The sequence below is a fragment of the Oryza sativa genome, chromosome 6, assembly GCF_034140825.1.
Source record: "Oryza sativa Japonica Group chromosome 6, ASM3414082v1".
In the NCBI taxonomy this organism is placed as follows: domain Eukaryota; kingdom Viridiplantae; phylum Streptophyta; class Magnoliopsida; order Poales; family Poaceae; genus Oryza; species Oryza sativa.
Window position 1 is genome coordinate 4,489,709 of NC_089040.1, and position 21,536 is coordinate 4,511,244.

At 49.0% G+C, this 21,536-nt stretch overlaps 3 protein-coding genes and 1 long non-coding RNA gene across 4 annotated transcripts; 1 reads left to right on the top strand and 3 right to left on the bottom strand.

Moving 5' to 3' along the window:
• Positions 1 to 1,099: 1,099 nt before the first annotated feature.
• LOC9269236 (putative leucine-rich repeat receptor-like serine/threonine-protein kinase At2g24130) lies at positions 1,100 to 4,880 on the top strand. The gene is made up of 2 exons (XM_015787447.3): positions 1,100 to 3,873; positions 4,290 to 4,880. Exons 1-2 carry the CDS (start codon positions 1,272 to 1,274, stop codon positions 4,700 to 4,702), a joined length of 3,015 nt encoding a protein of 1,004 aa, XP_015642933.1. The 5' UTR covers positions 1,100 to 1,271; the 3' UTR covers positions 4,703 to 4,880.
• Positions 4,881 to 5,697: 817 nt separating this feature from the next.
• Positions 5,698 to 9,418, bottom strand: LOC107276838 (putative leucine-rich repeat receptor-like serine/threonine-protein kinase At2g24130). The gene is made up of 2 exons (XM_015787451.3): positions 6,623 to 9,418; positions 5,698 to 6,514 (listed from the first exon to the last, which is right to left on the bottom strand). The coding sequence occupies exons 1-2, from the start codon at positions 9,345 to 9,347 to the stop codon at positions 6,057 to 6,059; spliced, it is 3,183 nt and encodes a 1,060-aa protein (XP_015642937.1). The 5' UTR covers positions 9,348 to 9,418; the 3' UTR covers positions 5,698 to 6,056.
• Positions 9,419 to 13,733: 4,315 nt separating this feature from the next.
• LOC4340343 (putative leucine-rich repeat receptor-like serine/threonine-protein kinase At2g24130) lies at positions 13,734 to 17,861 on the bottom strand. The gene is made up of 2 exons (XM_015787452.3): positions 14,719 to 17,861; positions 13,734 to 14,314 (listed from the first exon to the last, which is right to left on the bottom strand). The coding sequence occupies exons 1-2, from the start codon at positions 17,330 to 17,332 to the stop codon at positions 13,848 to 13,850; spliced, it is 3,081 nt and encodes a 1,026-aa protein (XP_015642938.1). The 5' UTR covers positions 17,333 to 17,861; the 3' UTR covers positions 13,734 to 13,847.
• A 2,504-nt stretch (positions 17,862 to 20,365) lies between these two features.
• On the bottom strand, positions 20,366 to 21,503 carry LOC136357079 (uncharacterized). The gene is made up of 2 exons (XR_010742138.1): positions 21,362 to 21,503; positions 20,366 to 20,723 (listed from the first exon to the last, which is right to left on the bottom strand). It is a non-coding gene; the product is annotated as an uncharacterized lncRNA (long non-coding RNA).
• Between the last annotated feature and the right edge of the window lie 33 nt (positions 21,504 to 21,536).

Genomic DNA, 21,536 nt, shown 5'->3' on the forward strand with positions numbered 1-21,536 from the left:
CAGGTTTTGGGCTGTACATGGAATCATTGATACTCGTACTGTCCTACATAGAACTCTCTGGCAGCACCACAGCATTGGACATTGCATCGTTATATTTGGCACTTTTGATTCTTTGTATAGGTTTATTTATTTATATGATTGTTTGGAATATGGGAACATTTCCAAATTCATAGAAAATTGAATTGTTCCCACACTTGTTCATTCTGGTGTGTACCATGGGATGGTGTTAAAATTTTAAATGGTAACTTGGTAAGGGAGTAAAGTACACCAACAAAAATGTGTAATGCGTTGGACGATGCTTTTCTTGCTCACAGACAAAAAAGAAAAAGAAAAAGAAAAAAGCATCGCCATTCGCATGCGGTTCAATTTTGTCCAATCACCTGACATGATCATCCCATTAATTAATCAATCACAGATTTGCCATTATCCACTATCCACTATCCAGCCTAATCGTTGAGTGAAAATTTGATGGCAAGAAAGCATTGACCCTTCAATTCAACGGCTGGTAGGACCCAGTTGACCGACCCAATAAAGCTTTCCCTCCATCTCACCATTCATCCAACATTGCTCTTCAGCTTGCACTTACTGTACCTAGGGGTCCATCATTTGAAAATAAAACGCTATCAAAATTGAAATTTTAAAACTTAATTTGGAGTTAATTTTAGGGTGTTTTAACGTACTTCCTTTTTCAGCATTAACTATTAAGTCGTTAAGGATACATCCATAAAATTCTATCTATAAATTATTTTGATAAACTATTAGAGCTTATAATCAGCTCTGGGCTAACCGAAGCCGGAATGAAATTTCTCCTATACAGGGTTTGCAATTTCGCAATTTTGAAACAGGGGTTTTTACTGGTGGGGGCCGAATGAACTGAAATCACCGAAATTTTGTAAATTTTGGTATTTTTTGGCCGATTTTTTTTTTTGAAAATTTGACGAATTTGAATAAACTTTAAACAAATTCACAAAACTTTAGAAAAAAACCGAAAATTTCGAGCGAGATATGTGCTTGCATGTGGGGAGTGAAATTACCGATATTTAAAAAATTTCCAAAATTTCATTCCGAAATTGCAAACACTGCTCATATACCAATATACCATCTATAAATATCTGTCATTAGCCATAGCCTCTCTTCAGAACTGGAAGGTTAGCTGGTCCCCATATCTAAGCTAGAGCTGTCATTCACTCATTCTACACTCCAAAGCAATTAGTAGCACAGGTTAATTAGGCACTAATATAACCTACTATCTTGATTTGATCCATGCATGCATGCACATCCTCGTAACCCCGTTGACAATGCCTAGGTTCCTCGCCATCCTCTCCGCCATCGCCGTGGTTGCTATCTCCGGCCATGCTCCACCCGCTGCTTCCACCGCCGCCACCGACCGCGCGGCGCTCCTCTCCTTCAGCTCCGGCGTCCATGGCAACCTCTCCGACTGGGGCTCCCCGGCTGCTGCCATGTGCAACTGGACGGGCGTCAGATGTGACAATCGCTCCGGGCGCGTGACCGGGCTGCTCCTGTCGAACTCCAACCTCGCCGGCGTCATCTCTCCGGCGATCGCCAACCTCTCCATGCTCGAGAGGCTGTATCTCGACGGGAACCACCTCGCCGGCGGCGTCCCGCCGGAGCTCGGCGCGCTGCCGCGGCTGAGGGAGCTGAGCCTCCACTACAACCTCCTCGGCGGCCAGATCCCGGAGGCGCTCGGCCGCCTGACGAGCGTCACCTACCTCACCCTCGACGGCAACGGCCTCGCCGGCGGCATCCCGGAGGCCGTCTTCTGCAACTGCTCCGGCCTGACCTTCATCGGCATGAGCGGCAACTCCCTCACCGGCGACATCCCCCTCCGGCCGCGGTGCCGCGGCCTCCCGGCGCTGAGGCAGCTCAGCCTCTTCGGCAACGCGCTCTCCGGCGTGATCCCGCCGGCGCTGTCCAACTGCACGGATCTCCGGTGGCTGCTCCTCCAGGACAACTCCCTCTCCGGCGAGCTTCCGCCGGAGATGTTCGGCAGCATGCCGAGCCTCGTCTTCCTCTACCTCTCGCACAACCATTTCTCCAGCAGCGATGGCAACACCAACCTCGTGCCGTTCTTCTCCTCCCTGGTGAACTGCACCGGCTTGCTGGAGCTCGGCGTCGCGTCGGCCGGCGTCGGCGGAGAGATCCCGGCGATCATCGGCAACGTGTCGTCGGCCAACCTCTCCTCGCTTTTCCTGAGTGGCAACGAGTTCGTCGGTAAAATTCCTCCGGCCATCGGAAACCTTGTCAACCTGACAGAATTGTGCTTGTTTGGCAACATGCTGGAAGGGCCGATCCCGCCGGAGATACTCCGGCCGCCGCGGCTCGCGCTACTAGACCTGTCGAACAATCAGATCGTCGGCGAAATACCGAGATCCGTCGGCGAAAGCCAGCGTTTAGAGACCATTAACCTGTCTCAGAATAAGCTCCAAGGCACACTACCAGAGTCATTATCCAACCTAACTCAATTGGATCACCTTGTTCTTCACCACAACATGCTGTCAGGAACCATACCACCTGGCCTCAATTGCAGCCTGATATTGGATCTTTCTTACAATAAGCTGACAGGCCAGATTCCTTCAGAAATTACAGTGCTAGGAAACTTCCATGTGTATCTCAACCTCTCTAACAATCTCTTGGATGGCCATGTGCCACTGCAAATTGGCAACATGGAAATGACCGAAGCTCTTGATCTCTCCATGAACAACCTCTCCGGCGCGATCCCGGCGACGATCGCCGGCTGCGTCGCGCTGGAGTACATCAATCTGTCGGGAAATTCGCTTCAGGGTAGCTTGCCAACCTCCATTGGCAAGCTACCAAACCTCCATGTCCTTGATGTCTCCTCCAATGGCCTCACCGGCGTTCTTCCACCGTCTCTGCAAGCGTCGCCGGCGCTCCGGTACGCCAACTTCTCCTACAACAAGTTCTCCGGCGAGGTGTCCGGTGAAGGCGCCTTCGCGAACCTCACCGATGACTCCTTCGTCGGTAACCCCGGCCTATGCGGGTCTATCGCCGGAATGGCTCGATGCGACCGGAGGAGGCATGTCCACCGGCGCCTCCTCTGCATAGTCGCCGTCGCCGTCGCTGTCGTTGCCGGTGTTTCTGCCATGGCGTTGACATGGTTGAAGAAGTTGACGACAACCTCAGTCAGTCCACATCTAAGCAGCGGCGGCGTCATGGATGAGAGAAACAGCGAGCATCCGAGGATCTCACACCGCGAGCTCGTCGACGCGACCGGCGGCTTCTCGGAGGCGAACCTGATCGGGAAAGGGGGGTACGGCCATGTCTACAGGGGCGTTCTCCACGGCGGCACGGTGGTCGCCGTGAAGGTGCTTCGCGCCGGCGATGATGTCGTCGTCGCCGGCAGCTTCGAGAGGGAGTGCCGGGTGTTGCGGAGCATCCGGCACCGGAACCTCATCCGCGTGATCACGGCGTGCAGCTCGCCGGAGTTCAAGGCGGTCGTGCTCCCGTTCATGGCGAACGGCAGCCTCGACGGCCTCATCCACCCGCCGCCGCCGCCGCCTCCCGGCGGCAAGCCGGCGGCCAAGGCCCACCGGCGGCTGGACCTGGAGCTGCTGCTGAGCATCGCAGGCAACGTCGCCGACGGGATGGCGTACCTGCACCACCACGCGCCGTTCGGGGTCGTCCACTGCGACCTCAAGCCCAGCAACGTCCTCCTCGACGACGACATGACGGCCATCGTCTCCGACTTCGGCGTGTCGAAGCTGGTGGCGCAGCAGGAGGATGCCAAAGATCCAGACGCCATTGACGACGACGACGACGACGCATCATCCACTCCTTATCCACGCAGCTCCATCACTCGATTGCTCCAAGGCTCCGTCGGCTACATCGCTCCCGGTAATCGATCAATCCCGTATCTTCACAAGAAATAGTCCAATTCATATCAAAACTTACTACGCATAATTTCATATTAAACAGTACAATTCATGTACTCCGTCCATGCTAAAATTAACTAACCTTGTACTGCTGTCCAGATTCATCGTATTAGGATGTGTCGTATCATTTCATATGAAACAACCCAATTCATGTGCTCCATCCATTCTAAAATAAGTCAATCTCACGCTGATGTCTAAATTTATCATACTAGATGTATCATATTTGGTACGAGGTTGGTTTAGGTGTTCAGATTCATCGTATTATAATGTATCACGTCCAATACGAGGTTGGTTTATTTTAGTGCGAAGGGAGTAGGAATCAAGAAAAATTCCCGCGTTCCAAGCCGAGTTTTAAGATTTTTTGATCCATTGATGCAGAGTATGGATTGGGGTGCAACCCGTCGACGCAAGGCGACGTGTACAGCTTCGGGGTGCTGCTAATGGAGATGATCACCGGGAAGCGGCCGACGGAGGTGATCGCCGAGGAGGGGCACAGCCTGCACGAGTGGGTCAAGAGGCGCTTGTCGTCGGACGACGATGTGGTCGCCGCCGTCGAGCTCTCGGCGGCGACGTCGCCGCGACATGAGACGCATGTCGTGGTGGAGCTGCTTGAGCTCGGCGTCGCGTGCTCTCGGATCGTGCCGGCGATGAGGCCCACCATGGATGACGTGGCGCAGGAGATCGCTCGCCTCAAGGACGGTGCTTGGAGGAAGTGTTGCTGCGAGGATGACAACGACCACTGCATACGCTCGGATCCAAGAGACAATAGTGTGCTTGGAGAGGGATTCTAATTATCCCATGGGCGTCCACTCGTATTTTACATATCAACTACACGGTTAAAATAATTTAAAATAAATTATAATATAGATTAATATGTAATATACCACTCTATAAACACACGGCTACTGTAAATCGTATTCATGTCAAAATTGTTACTTTCGTTATAACTGGAAGAAGTTAAATTTAAAATTGCTTGTTTTATGAGGTGATATATTACATATTAATCTTTTTTTTTAATTTTTTAAAAAAACTTTAATCATTTAAGTGACATTTAATAAACGAGTGGACGCCTACCAGGAAATAAAAAGAGTTTCCCTAGTGTGCTTCTGCACCATTGCTTCAGTTTGATTCAAGGTTTGTCAAAAGGAAATGCCTAATTTCCACGTAGATATTGGTGATATCATGTAGTTTCTTCTCTTTTTTCAATTCAAGGTTGAGGTGCTTATGACATTGTACTTGCACACAGTTTCTCTTTCAAAAAAAAAAAGAAACTCATATTGGTAATGTCATGTCCGACTTACAAAAATACAGGTACTATTCACCCACTATTCACTCTACACATGAAGAAAAAAATATTTGCGCTATACGTACTATTTGTTGTCTAATTTTATTATTTTTGTTTATTTTCTCTTATTGTAAATTGAACTTACCTTGCATGTTTATCTGTAGATTTATATCATTGATGTTATCATTTTTTTATTTCTTTTATAATTATTTGAGTCTTGTGTAAATAACAGGTGAGAGTGAGATTGTATCTATGTGTAAAACAAACATTGTTCTAGTGGATATTAGTTGACTATCCTATGGATAAATTCTCAGGGTGAAACACTCCACAATATGGGGTGACGTTTCGCGTTGAAATGTTAGTGTTTCAGCACGATTGTGAGACATGTTATTGTCAAGTGAAATACTATATAGTAAAACATGTCACGAGTAATTGTCTGAACTCGAGATCGCAGCCCTTTGGTCAACGGTCAGTGTTGATTTGTTCTTTAGACATCTATAGTTTTAATCGAAAAGTGAAATCCCCATTAGAGGCCAAAGAACTCAAAAATAATTTGAACAAACTAAATTAGCACTGACTTTCACCAACCCAGTAGTTCATACTTCTTTTTACAGACATTCTCTTTAACTATACATGGCTTTTGAAAAAAAAAACATATATATGTATACATTGATACTTCGTTGCATCTTCTTCCACTCGATTAATCAAGAGAGAAATTTCAAAAAAAGCATTGTGCTAACACTAAATGGCACATCAAAATGTCCTAAAATACGAGTTAAATTTAAGCATCAAAATGTGCAGTGCATGAAGTTTGTATTACACTACACTACACCACGAATTAATCTTTTTGGGCCATAACGCTAGTAACTCAAAGACGAGTCCGAGGTGGAGCACGACCGCTCGCTCGCCGTCATCGCCACCGACGGCGGCGCCGCCGCGGCCATCACCGTCGCGGCGGCGACCACGTCGCCGCCGCTGCCGCCGTGCCCGTGCTTGGCGAGGTCCTCCTTGAGGAGCGCCATCTCGTGGCACACCTCCACCATGGTCGGCCGCGCCGGCGGCGAGTGCTGCGTGCACGCGAGCCCGACGTTGATCAGCTCCGCCACGACGTCGTAGCCCACGGCGGCGTCCGTCAGCCACGACCGCGCCACCACGGCGGCGACGTCGTGCGGGTAGTGTCGCCTGACCCAGTCGTGCAGCGTGAGGCCCTCGTGGAAGATGACGTCAGTTGGCCTCTTCCCGGTGATCAGCTCGAGTATCATCACGCCGAAGCTGTACACGTCACCCTGTGTAGATGGATGCCCTCCTAATCCATATTCTAATCACAAAATCAAACACGTAATTAGTTCAAGATTAGAAGATGATAATTAAGATTAGTACAAATTTTGTGATGATTATAATAGCTAAGTTGATTAGTTAAGTATACCTGGTGCAATGTAGCCGACTGAGCCTTGTAACAATCCGGTGATGGAGTTGCAAGGATCAGATGAGGCGGCGGCGATGCTGCCGGAGTTGGTGGTGACGTCGCCGTCGGCGTTCTTGACCAGCTTGGCGATGCCAAAGTCGGCGACGACGGCGGTCATGTCGTCGTCGAGGAGGACGTTGCTGGGCTTGAGGTCGCAGTGCACCACCCTCACCGGCGCGTAGTGGTGCAGGTAGGCGAGCCCCTCGGCGACGTCGGCGGCGACGGCGACGAGCTGGGCGAGGCCGAGGCCGCGCCCGGCGCGGCCGTCTCGCGGGTAGAGGCGGCCCTCGAGGCTCCCGTTGCGCATCAGCGGGAGCACGAGCGCGTGGAAGTCCGGCTGGCTGCAGGTGGTGACCACGCGCACCAGGTTCCGGTGGCGCGTCCGCCGGAGCACCTCGCACTCCCGCTTGAAGCTCCGGGACACCTCGCCGCCGCTCTTCGGGTCGAGCACCTTCACGGCGACGCGCGTGCCGTCGCGGAGCGTCCCCTCGTAGACGCGCCCGAACCGCCCGGCGCCGATCAGGCTCGCCTGATCGAAGCCGCCCGTCGCCTCGGCGAGCTCCCGGTGCGAGATCCTCGGGTGGTCCCTCTCGCCCGGCTCGTCGCCTGCGCCGCCGGCGAGCAGCATCGACCGGCGCGCGTCTCGCCTCACCACCTCCGCCCTCGCCGCCGCACGGCACGCGACGACGCCGAGAATCGCCAGCGTGAAGCCAACCACCGTGACAACAATCGGCAGCAACACGCGCCGGTCATGGAGCACGCGGCGCTTCTCGCCGCGGCGGCCGCCGCACCGAGCCATGCCAGGCCTCACCCCGCACAGCCCATCGTCGCCGAGGAACGCGTCGTCGGGGAAGCTCGCGAAGGCGCCATCACCCGGCACCTCGCCGGAGAACCCATTGTAGGAGAAATTCACCCGCCGCAGCGACGCCGCCGCCCCCAACGACGGAGGCAGAGCGCCCGAGAGGCCATTGTAGGACACGTCAAGAACCTGCAAGAACGGCAGCGCGGCGACGGCGTCGGGGAGGCCGCCCTCCAGCGCGTTGCCGGAGACGTTGACGTACTCGAGCGCGACGCAGCCGCCGATCTGCGTCGGGATGTCGCCGGAGAGCCGGTTCGACGACAGGTTGAGCACCTGCAGCATCGCCATCCTGCCGATGGTCGCCGGGATCATCCCTTCCAACAAATTACTCGAAAGATTCAAATAAAGCAGCCCACTCAGCTCCGACAAATCATCAGGGATCTTGCCTCTCAACATGTTGTGAGAGAGATCAAGATTCTGGAGGTTCACGCATTGCGCGATGCCGGGAGGGATGACTCCGGCGAGGTGGTTGTGATGCAGGACGAGCCACCGGAGCTGGGTGAGGTTGGAGAGCGCGGCGGCCGGGATGCCGCCGGCGAGCCGGTTGCGCGAGAGGTCGACGAGCCCGAGCCGCGGGACCTCCCCGAGCGACGGCGGGATCTCGCCGGAGAGCATGTTGTCGGAGAGGTACAGCCGCTCTAGCCGCCGCATGCCGGCGACGGCCGCCGGCGGGATGGAGCCATTGATGAGGTTGTGCGACAGGTTGAGCGCCGTGAGGTTGGTGAGGTTGGAGAGGTTCGCAGGGATCGCGCCGAAGATGCTGTTGTACTCGAGGTGGAGCTGCGTGAGGCCCGGGCCGAGGCGGCCGGCGATCGGCGGGATCACGCCGGCGAGCTCGTTGCCGGCGACGCCGAGCTCCTTGAGGCTGGTGCAGTTGGTCAGCGAGGCAAAGAAAGGCTCAAGGTTGGTGTTGTTCTCTGGGCTCCTGAGGTAGTTGAACGATAGGTACAAGAGCTCTAACTTCCTCATGCCGCCGAACATGTCGGCGGGGAGCTCGCCGGAGAGGTAATTCGACTCCAGCAGAAGCCATTTGAGATTCGTCGAGTTCGACAGCGAGCGAGGGATCTCGCCGACGAGGTTGTTCGCCCACAAGACGAGGAACATCAGGTTGGGGAGCGGGCAATCTATGGGGATCTCGCCGTCGAGCGAGTTGGAGGAGAGATCAATGTACTGCAAGGAGGAGAAGTTGCAGAAGATGGCCGGCGGGATGCGGCCGGAGAGGTTGTTCTCGCCGAGGTTGAGGTAGCTCAGGTTCGACATGCGCGTGAGCTCCACCGGAATTTTACCCTCCAGGAGATTGTTACCAAGGCTGAGCTGCTGAAGCTTAGAGAGGTCGCCGAGCTCCGGCGGCACTTCGCCGGTGAAGAGGTTTCGGGAGAGATCAAGTGTATTTAGGCTAGAGAGGTTCCCAAGCTCAGCCGGGACTCTCCCGACAAAGGTGTTCGACGAAATGTCAAGCAAGGTGAGTCGGAAGAGATTCCCAAGCTCCGGCGGAACTCTCCCGGCGAAGAGGTTCCCCGAGAGATTGAGTATATTAAGGTGGGATAGATTGCCGAGCGCGGGAGAGACCTCACCGGAGAGCTTCTGGTCTCGTAGCATCAGCTTCACGACACGCCGTCTCGACGCGTCGCAAGAGACACCGGTCCAATTGCACACATTGAGGGATCCCCAGTTGGCGAGTGCTCCATTAGGATCATTAGACACACCAGACTTGAAGGACATAAGCGCGGAATGGTCATTTGACCCGAGAGTCGGTATCGAGCCGTCGAGGAGGAAGAAAATGAAGATGAAGACGAAGACGAAGACGGAGATGGGCACGGGCGCCATGGGAGGGAGGAGGAAGAGAGCATGTGGTTCTAACCTCTTAAGACATTGGGTGCAAAATGCAAATGCTCTTGATAGCTACGTTTGCTACACCGCTGGGGATTTTAAAGGAGGGAAAGGAAGGGGGGGAGACATGGCTGCCTAACTACCGTTTGGGCTATAAGCTCTAGCCGCAGCCGTTACACCTTGGCGCCAAGTATTTGACATCGTGCGAATAGGACACGTGGCGCAACGTGAATGGGCTCAGCGTCTCCGGTGTCTCACTGAAAGTTGGGGCCCATTGGTGTGGATATACATGTTTGGTTTGACCGTCGGAATGGATTAGGGATGGAAATGGTTAAATAAATAATTGACAGTGGGTTAGACAGGGTGATTAAAGTGCTAGCTGCGTGTGATCATGTATGCGTGCGTACAAAAAGGTACGGTGCACGCGTACACAGCGAAACAGTCCTATGTTAATCGCGATTTGATCGAAATATATTAGTACTACTTAGTTATCTAGTAGTAAAATCTAAGGTAGAGTAATGTTTTAAAGCAAGAGATTATGAGAAGCAGCGGATGAGAATATGAAAAACCCATGGTTTTTTTTTATTGTCTACTAATTTCTATATTTTATATACTATTAACTTTCAAAAAATAATAATGAGTTTGAAGTGTTTAGCGAGTTAGAGATTCTTTGAATAGCTCTGCAGTTGCTAAATCCCCAAAACTGAGGCCAGACTAATTACTAGTACTTAGCTGTATGCCGCTATATGTTGATTAATTAACTGGCTTTCGGCTGAGATGCGTGTTCGTGTTTATGGTGTGGACCGGCTGGCATTACTCACAAAGCAATAGGTCTATTAATTAATTAACTATAGGTCTTTGGGGATCTAGGGTTAAATCTTAATTTTACTTTGTTGGTAAAAGAAATTCTTATTTTTACTTTAACATTGTTTTTCCAATTAAGAAACAGAGTTCAAAGTGGCACATTTTTCTAGTGAAGTGGCACAGATTCTACCTCCACAAAGGCAGCAATTTTAGTTAGGATTACAGGTTGTTGCAATCAAGAAATACACATTTTACAGAGGTAGGTCAAACCTGCTCTCTGAATATGCTTGTGTAGCCTACATTGTGTAGATGCTTGGTAATGTCAACAAAACAACTGAATTTTAAGTTTAGTTGATACTCCTGCCTAACTGATTACTATTGGTGCCAAAATAAGCTTCTGAGAATCGGCCTGGACGCAGGGGAGGAGATTGAAGGATGTTGCGCCGCTTGTATACGTAGCCTCCAAAAAAAAAGAACAGAACGCTTCAACAGGCTTTGCAAGCGAACCAATGGCTTCTTGACTTGGACCTGCCAGGGACTGCGGGCTGAACGACAGACCTGATTGATCAACTTGTCGGGGTTTGGAGCGCTGTTCAGGCTATACACCTGGTAGAGCACGAGGAGGACAATATAATATGGAAGCTTACTAACCATGGGCGAGTACACGACAGCATCGGCATATAACGCACAACTTCTTGGAACCACCGCTACCAACTTCAACAGGCTAATCTGGAAAGCCTGGGCGCCGCATAAGTGCAAGACCTTCGCCTGGCTAATCATCCAAAATAGAGTCTGGACCTCTGACAAGCTGGCGACAAGAGGTTGGCCAAACGGTTCCATTTGCCCCTTATGTCGTCGGACCCAGGAAACAGCCCTGCACCTCCTCGCAGCATGTAGATACACAAGGAGAGTCTGGGCAGCGCTAGCGGAGTGGGTAACGTGCGAGCAACTAAATCCTAGCCAATGGAGGCAAACTTCAACGGTGCTAGATTGGTGGGAGGCTACCGCAAATATACAAGAGACACCTAAGAAGACACTCCGCACTTTGATGTTGTTGGTCGCCTGGAAGATATGGAACGAAAGGAATCGTAGAACCTTCCAACAGAAGGAGCTTTCAGCTACCTCCCTTTTAGCCAAGATTAAGGAAGAGGCCAAAACTTGGGTCTTAGCAGGAGCGATAAGTCTTAATAGCTGGCTTTCTTTTAGTTAGCTCGGACCAAAGGTCCTAGCTCCTTTCTTTTTTCCTTTCGCTTTGTAAAGTTCTCCTTCTCTATTCAATGAAATTGGCGCTCGTTGATTCGTTAAAAAAAACTGATTACTATCGTTTTAAGAAGTTATAGTAATAAATCACAGTCCATTAATGCTTCTCATAGACAAAGCTAATATAACTGGTACGAAACATAAACATAGTTGATTATTTTAACGTAGTTAGTATATGATTAAATTAGCATTTCGATTTAGGATATTAGTTTTAATTTAGTGGATTATCTTCGTCAATATTCTTCGGACCAGTTTGTCGATCTTAAACTGAACAGGAAAGCTAATTATTGGGTAGTATTCATGGGAAACTAGTTTAAGCTCTTGAGTGATGTATCCTATGTATTCACTTCTTTAGTGATAAATTTGGTGGTTCTAAAGCTTTTGTTGTTGTGAATAATTAAGAGTAGACATTAAATCTTAAAGAACTAATAATATTCTAATGTCAAAATTATCACTAGTAGAAGTGAACTCAACTATTGATGTATGAGCTTTACTACCAGTTCAAAAATTATTCTACTATTAGTAGTTAAGATAATAGTATAAAAATATGATCATTGGATTAGAAAGCATAAATAATTTAGATTAATTATACTACCAGCAAAGACCATTATAAAACATCTCTTGTAGAAAACTAGTTTATGTGTTCGGCGCCCCTTCTTACCAACCTATTTCTCTCGTTTTCCGCGTGAACGCTTTTCAAACTGCTAAACGGTGTGTTTTTTTTAAAAAGTTTTTATACGAAAGTTTCTTAAAAAATCAAATTAATCCATTTTAAAAAAATAGCTAATACTTAATTAATCACGCGCTAATAGACCGCTCCGTTTTCTGTGTGGGTACTTCGTGTTGGAAACCAGGTGTTCCGAACACACCCGACATCGAGTGCATGTGTCCTAGCTAGTACTACTTTAGTGATAATATTTGGTACTTCTAGGAAGGTTTTGTTGTTGTGAATAATTAAGAGTAAGGATTAAACCTTGAAGAACTATATATAGGTAATTCCAAATTGGAAGGTAACATGATAAGACATGCAAGGAAAGCACTAAAGCTACCATCATCTGATTCAGATCATTAGATGGATCACACTCTGAAATGGAAGACCTGTAACCTTTTCTTTTGTTTTGTTTTTGTCTGCAGTTTTCTTTTGCAAAGAAAAGCCAGTGGAACAGCATCTTTTGTATGATAAAGAGGAGCAAACAAATCAACCAAAATGCGTCATACTGCCAGTTTGGTACGCAATTGCAACATGAATGAGAAGTCACTCACACCTTTATCTAGCTAGATCTTAGTTACCATCACATCAATCTTTGCTTATTGCTGATCTGCCTGCAAGACTGCAACAACAATTGTAATTTATACTATCTTATTATTATGCATGATCTGTCATGTGTGCATGCCCACAATATTGTTCAGTTCTTTAAGGCTCTTTACCTTGCAGAGATCATCTTGTATTTCCTGCCATTGACTACATATCTTCAGTACTTTGTTCTTTCAGTTTAAGTTAATGAAATGATGTAAGGTCACTAGTCAGAGTAAGTATGAACATATAAACACAAGATCACACTTTGAACTACATTGCCTTACCCTTTCTTACACATCTTACAATATCCTGATATAAAAGTCTGACTACTAGAACATAAAAGTCCAAAAGCTCATGGATGCAGAACACTTTGCAAAGTCGCCACTAGGTTTTATATATTCAGGTCAAAACCCCACAAACACTAGCAATTTAAAACCTAAAATGCTTCAGGTAACAATCTTCAATTCATATCTCTCAAAAACAATCTTTAATTCATGAGTAAAACCAGTATATTGTGTGTCAGTCGCTTTCTGCTAATCCTGAACCTGACTAAAAGCCAGCAAGCGTGCTAATTGAAAAGCCTAAAAAAATCTGGCAGTAGCATGGAAGTTCTTGTCAAATCAAGAACAAAATTAAACTACATTGCTGGGTGGTGAATTGGAAGACAGCATGATATCATCAGATGCATCGAACAGTGACGACTTTTGCAGCATTTGGATTTGTTTATGTTTGATCATTAGCACCTGAATAATGACCTAACTGATCAAGATCCATTTCTCTTCCTCCTTCAGCTGTACGTTGTTCTTATTCAAGTATATGCATGGCCGGTTGCTAATGGAGTCCGACATGTTTGCAACATGAACAGATTAATCGAGTGCAGCTTCCATTGATGAATTAATAACAGAAAGAATTTAGCACTAGTTAGTAGGCGATCCCCTAACCATCCAATAAACCAATATACTAATCACATTCCCTACCAAGGCAGAGATGATTAGAGATCATGAGAGCTAACTCAAATGCGCTACGAGAAGGAAGCACTAGTGATTTCTCCGATCCTTCTCAAAGGTCTCAATAATATTAACAATGGCGAAATGAGGATTGTGACGAGAAGTTTCTCGTGGCTAATTAGGTGTTAATTAATTGGAGAACAGCGAGTCGTCCTTGGTCGTCGACAACGACCTGCCGTCGTCGTCGTCCTCGTCCTCGTCGGTGGCGGCGGCGATGGCGGCGGCGGCGGCGGCGTGCCTCCTGATAGCCTCGTTGAGCAACGTGATCTCGTGGCAGACGTCCACCATGCTCGGCCGCAGCGCCGGCGAGTGCTGCGTGCACACGAGCCCGAGCTCGATGAGCTCGACGGCGGCCACGTCGGCCGCCGCCGGCGACGCCGCCGTCGACATCGGCGACGGCGCCTCCCGGCGCCACGGCGCGTGCGCGACGACGGCGGCGACGTCGTGCGGGTAGTGTCGCCTGACCCAGTCGTGCAGCGTGAGGCCCTCGTGGAAGATGACGTCGGTCGGCCTCTTCCCGGTGATCAGCTCGAGTATCATCACGCCGAAGCTGTACACGTCACCCTGTCGAGATGGATGCCCTCCTAATCCATATTCTAATCACAAAATCAAACACGTAATTAGTAAGGGACTATCTTAAAAAACTGAAAAACTTTCAAATCTAAATATATATGTATCTGTGATATAATTTCACTACAACTATAATATAATTTGTATATATAATTTTATATGTAACTTATATAGATATTACAATATAGTTATAGTACAATTACACTATAATATAACTATATTATAGTTATAATATAGTTATAATATAACTATAGTATAATCATATTATAATTACTACAGCTATAGTATACACTATAGTAACGTTCGAAAGTTTTTTTTTTCTCAGAATACATGCACAATTCCGATTAGTAATAAGATGGTGAGATAAGTGCAAGTTAATTGCAAAAAAGTTGTGTGAATGGATGCATGGATGCATGCGACGTGCACGTACCAGGCGCGATGTATCCGACCGAGCCTTGCAAGAGTCCGGTGATGGAGTTGCACGGTGCGGACTCGTCGCTCGTGCTGCTGGCGCCGCCGTCTCCGACGGCGGCGGCGGCGCCGGAGATGAGCTTGGCGATGCCGAAGTCGGAGATCACGGCGCGCATGTCGTCGTCGAGGAGGACGTTGCTGGGCTTGAGGTCGCAGTGCACCACCCTCACCGGCGCGTAGTGGTGCAGGTACGCGAGCCCCTCCGCGACGTCGCTCACGACGCTCATCAGCCGCCCGAAGTCCAGCCCGTCGCCGCCGCCGGCGCCGCCGCCGGCGCCGCGCTCCGGCGGGTAGAGGTGGCCCTCGAGGCTGCCGTGCGGCATGAGCGGGAGGACGAGCGCGTGGAAGGTGGCCGTGCTGCAGGTGGTGATCACCCTGACGAGGTTCTTGTGCCGGGTTCGCCGGAGCACCTCGCACTCCCGCTTGAAGCTGCCGGAGACCTCGCCGCCGCCCTTCGGGTCGAGCACCTTCACGGCGACGCGCGCGCCGCCGCGGAGCGTCCCCTCGTAGACGCGCCCGAACCGCCCGGCGCCGATCAGGCTCGACTGGACGAAGCCGCCGGTGGCCTCGGCGAGCTCCCGGTACGATATCCTCGGGTGCTCCCTCTCCGCCGCCGCCTGGTAGTCCTCGACGTCGACGAGCCGGACCGACTGCCGCTTCGCTCTCGCCGCCGCCATCGACCGGCACACCACCGCGCACAGCATGGCGCACACGGCGGCGACGATGCCGACGACGGCGGGGAGCACCGCGCGGCGGTGGCGCGTGCGTCTCGCCGTCGCCGCCCCGCACGCGGCAATGCCGGGGACGTACCCGCATAGGCCGGGGTTGCCTCGGAACGCCGCCGCCGAGAGGTTCGCGAGCACGCCGGCGCCGCGCGGCACCGCGCCGGAGAAGTTGTTGCAGGAGAAGTTCGCGTCCCGTAGCGACGTCGACGCCTGCAGGGAGGACACAGGCAGCTCGCCGGAGAGCCGGTTGCGCGACACGTCGAGCACCTGCAGGAACGGGAGCGCCGCGACGGGCGCCGGGAGCGCGCCGCGCAGCGCGTTGCCCGACAGGTTGAGGTACTCGAGCGCGACGCAACCGCCGAGCTGCGCCGGGACCGCGCCGGCGAGCGCGTTCTCCGACAGGTCGAGCGCCAGGACCATGTCCATCTTGCCGAGCTCGAGGGGGAGAGGCCCCTCGAGGTGGTTGTTCGACAGGTTCAGGTACAGCTTGAGGCCGCTCATGGCGGCGACGCGCGGAGGGATCCGCCCCTGCAAGCCATTGTAGGAGAGGTCCAAGATCTCAAGGTTCAGGCAGTCGCCGAGGCTCGCTGGAACATCGCCGGAGAGGTGGTTGTGGTGCAGCATTAGCCGCCTCAGCTGCGTCAGGTTGGAGAACGTGTCCGGGATGGTGCCGGCGAGCCGGTTGCCGGAGAGGTCGACGAGGCCGAGGTGCGGCATCTCGCCGATGGATCGCGGGATCTCGCCGGCGAGGAGGTTGTTGGAGAGGTAAAGCCGCTCGAGCCGCCGCAGCCGCGACATCTCCGGCGGGATCGAGCCATTGAGCATGTTATTGGAGAGGTTGAGGTAGGTGAGGTTGACGAGGCCGGCGATGCTGGGCGGGATCGCGCCCGTGATGGCGTTGTCCTCGAGGTGGATTTGCCGGAACTCGCGCGAGAGCTCGCCGACGAACGCCGGGAGCTCGCCGCCGAGGTCGTTGCCGGCGAGCTCGAGCTCCTGCAAGCGCGTGCAATTCGTCAAGGAGCGGAAGAAGGGGGCGAGGTCGGTGTTGCCGCCATGGCTGGACAGGTTGTTGTACGAGAGGTAGAGATACTGGAGCCGCGGCAACCTGTCGAACACCTGCGGCGGCAGCTCGCCGGCGAGGTAGTTCGACTCGAAGTCGACCCACTCGAGCAAGGAGGAGTTCGACAGCGCCGGCGGGATCAGGCCGGAGAGGTCGTTCGACCAGAGGAGGAGGTAGCGGAGGCTGGGGAGGCGGCACTCGCCGGAGTACGGGATGTCGCCGGCGAGGGAGTTGTTGGCGAGGTCGACGTACTGCAGCGCGGTGCAGTTGCAGAACAGCGTCGCCGGGATGCCGCCGGAGAGGCGGTTGCCGCTGAGGTCGAGGAAGTAGAGCCGCCGGAGCAGCCCGATGCCGGCGGGGATGGCGCCCTCGAGGCGGTTGCCCGTCAGGCTCAGCTGCGTCAGCCTCGACAGCGACGCGAGCTCCGCCGGTATCTCGCCGGAGAAACCATTGTTCGAGAGATCAAGAACCGTGACGAACTCCAGCCGCCCCAGCGCCGGCGACACCACGCCGCGGAGCCCACGCCCGGCGAGCACCAGCTGCGTGACCCGCCGCCGCTCGCCGCCGCCGCACACCACGCCCGTCCAGTTGCAGAACTCCGGCGAGCGTCCCCAGTCGGCGAGAGCGACACCACCGGAATCGGCCGACACATTGGACAAGAAAGCGAGCAGCGCAGACCAGTCGTCGGCGACAGCGGCGGCCGCCATTACTGGTGGTGGTGCGTCGACGGCGACAGCGATCGGCACGAGGTAGCAGATGATGATTGGGATGAGGAGCAAGTTGGCCATTGAGGCCGAAAGGGCGGTGGCGTGGAGGTGGGTGAGGTGATCATTTGATAGCAACGTGTGCTACAATGCCATGGTTTTTATAGAGGAAGAAGAAGGAGAGGGGAGGTAGAAGCTGGAGAGGAGGAAGCAAGAAAAAAAGGCGGGAGGCCTAACTGCTGTAGAAAGGGATTTTCAATTTGGCGCCAAATGTTTGACTTTGCAATCTGGATAAGGGGTTGTAGTGTTGGACATGTGTACATGTACATGGGTTGGTGATTGATCTCATATGCAGCTGCCATTTAGGTGTCAAACCTGGGCTAGTTTTGTTTATCATGGAATTATGGTCCAAATTGTATTGAGCTTACTTCGCTGGAGTTTTTTTTTTTTATGTTGCTTGTTTGAGGGAAATGAAAAACATGTAAACGTACGGAACTGTCTATATAACATTTGACAGAAAATCCCCTTAAAATATGTCAAATACAGCAAATGTATAATTATTGTGTAATGTATTGTAAGTTACAATATTACTTGCATATAAATGGTGTGTAACTAATAAAAAATATGCCTTACGGTGGTAGCGTGACGGGACCTCGGTCTAGGGAATAGGATTTGACTCCCGTAGTCATGTGTGCTTTTTTTTTTCCACCTCATGCACAAATCTTAGATCCAATCAGGATCCAAAATCTGACAGATTTTCTTAAGACAATCTGTTAAAAGAAATATAGGAATTCCGTGAACTTATTTATATCAAACTGTTATTGTTAATTTCTTTGGTACATGTGTTCCTACCTTTGGACTGACATGATTTCTCAAATAAAAGATTTTTTATGTGCTAATTATTCTTTTTTGGGTTAACTCTTAGTTATCTTGAGATGATTGTAATTATTTTGAGATCCATGTAGTTGTCGGATTACATTCTCCTATTCAGGCTCTGTGTAGTTCTCAAAACAAAAATTTCCACCCTATCACATCAAATGTTTGGACACATAGATGGAATGGAGTATTAAATGTAGACAAAAAAAACCAATTACACAGATTGCATGTAAATTGCGAGACAAATATTTCAAGTCTAATTGCGTCATGATTTGACAATGTGGTGCTACAATAAACATTTGCTAATAACAGATTAATTAGGCCTAATAAATTCATCTCGTAGTTTTCAGACAGAATCTATAATTTATTTTGTTATTAGACAACGTTTAATACTTCAAATGTGTGTCCGTATATTCGATATGACACCCCAAAACAATTTTTTTTTGCCAACTAAACGGGCCTTATATCCCCTCCTCCCCCGCCCAAAAAAAAAAAAAAACAACCACCACCACCAATGCACAACCTCTATGCCATCTCACTTCAACAGCACCTTCTATGAAATCAGCCACCACCACCGTCACCCTTATTCTCTGACACTATCTAACTACGAGACCAATGGTTAATCCCCCTAGATATATTTATTTTTACCTTTGCAATGTGAAACATCGTACAGTAGTTTCACAAACCAGCAATCGACCTAACAGTAAGCACACACTATTCAACAAAGTAAAAGCATCTTCTCAAATGAGACACCACACATTGCCCCCATTTTCTAGCATCTGTAGCGTCATCTAACATTCAAACATCACTACTTGACTTCTCTTCGAGTTGCAACAAAAAGAACGACTTAACAAATTAAACTATAGTGGTGGTCATATTTGTTTTTTAAACTTATAGAAGTTAAATTTGAATTTGCATTGGTGAAATGATACAATATATATTAATCTATCTTTTTTTAAAAGACATAACTATTTAGATGGCATGTAAGAAAAAGGAGCATCTAGAGAGATAAGGATAGTGTCCTGATCTCTCTCTAATTAGTGAGATATCATTTCTACTTTTGCAATCGGAAACATCATACAGTATTTCGCAAACCAGATGTCGACCTAAGGATATATATATATCACCAAAGGCACACGCTGTTCTACTAAGTAAAACTCTGCACGCACGCGTGATCATTGACCAGTGGAGTCCTCGTGATCACATCGTTTAGGCAGCAGGCCAGGGAGATTTAAGCCCCTATATAACACGCATGCGTTTAATTAGTGACCCAACAATTATAAAACAACAATTCCTAAACGCTACCCAAGTTGTACTCTGTTCGTACACGGAGAATCCCCACCTCTCCTACTGTATTGCTGCGTGTGTGCGCGTGTGCGGTGTGATGTGGCGACCCGTTGCGAAGGATCGCAACGGGTGTGATGGTGGGGTTGGGGAGGCTTGTCGATTGATGTTCTTGTGCTCGGTGATAGTGACATGCGAGTAACGAGAGGGACAAGCGGAGAAGGTGCTTGATTGCTTGATTGATTACTTAACAATATCATATCATAGAAGCCGAAAGAGTTACAGGTCACATACAGTGGGAGAAGCAGCAGCTGTGATGGTAGTAAGTGGTGTGACGTGATCTCTCCAAAGAAAGGCTACTTGCGACAAATCGGCAAAGGGTGACAAAGCTAGCTGTGTCACGTCACGTGTGAGAAGAGGTTTCGGCACACGTGTCAACCGTCTCGCCAATCGAGTAGTTGTCAATGTTGGAGTTAAGCCAAACAGAACTCTACTTGCCCAACTAACACCCTTGTGTAATATGGTTGTGTCTATATTAAATAAAATCCGCACAAAGGCCGTGTTTAGTTTTTCCCTATTTCTAACTTTCCATCACATAAAAAAAAACTTTCCTATACACAACATTTTTTTCAAACTTCCAACTTTTTTCAAACTTCTAATTTTTTTAAGGAACTAAACACACCCAAAGTTAAGTTTTTTTGGAATGTCAAAACATGTAAGAGTATTTTATGACATTCTCTGTTTTTAATGTATGACATTGTTGGTTTTTTAAGATACGTTTGATTATTCATCATATTCAAAAAAAATTATGTAATTATCATTTATCGTTTATTATTTTATTGTGACTTGATTTATCATTAAATGTTCTTTAAGCATAATTTTTTATATATATTTGCATAAAAGTTTTGAATAAGACGAATGGTCAAACGTTTGTCAGAAAGCTAACGGGGTGTCGTGTATTAAAAACGGAGGTAGTATGTACTGTAGGTTGTGCCCCACATCCACACCGATGAAAGTTCATGCGAGGGCATTGACTAGGCGATGTGTTGTGTGTCCACACTGAATTTTTCAAAGCCTAAAGTTTTACAGGATGTCAAAACAGATCGAGTAGTACTAAACAACATAGGTGTGCCCACGCACCCACACTTGATGAAAGTTAAGGATTGGGCATTGACTGGACAACTTGAAATGTTATTTACATTTTTACATAAGCCAGAAGTAAAAAGGTTATTTGAGTGGAAGGTGAATTGGTCATGGAGATCTAAAGGTCAAACATGCATGCCAAATACTTGATAGCAACAGGCATTGGAAATATCTAAGACAGCAGAAAAAGGCAAGCATAAGTTAATTACGGCATAGTGATTATGGCCTTAATGGACAATCGACATAGCTAAATGTGGTTCAAGCATGTGTCCTATGATCCTATCAAAGTTTAATTATAAAACTTCTATAGAAAACAAAATTACTTAGGTTGCTGGTTGCATGCTTCGGTCATGTTATTGACAGTACATTTCAGCTTGCACATATTCATATTATCATAACACTATCAGACATGAAAAGGGAAAAGTATCAAATGTACAACCTAGCCATTCTAAAGTATACTGCTGATCAAGCTAAAATAAAATTTCATGGCTTAACATAGGTTCATCAGGGTGGATATCAAACATAGTGCACAAAACTAATGCTTCGTGCTACAATAACTCCATCCTTCAAAGTGAAAATCTTGGTTGGAAAGACATCACCAATCGAAAAAGCCTTTCCAAAAGGCGCAACTAATAGCAGACGACAAGTAAAAGAACAAAAAAGGAGGCTTCCTGAAAGATAAAAGGGCAAGAATGTGGCTTGGCTTTCTTTTTTAGTGGAGGATGATGCATGTTTCATTAAGTGGTAACACTAAAACCTGAAAAAAAAATGACATGAACAAGCACATATAGAAGGATAAGGTATGCAAACCTTGTGTGATGGACTATCTCCTACAGGTTTTCTGGAAATGGCTGCAAAAATATAGAGGTGTTCATCTGCAAAAGTATTAGTAAGGACACAGATTTTAAAGATGGCAATAACTAGTATGATTTGTAACTATGAATACAGATGACATATGACAGAATAACACTATAGCAATCATTTG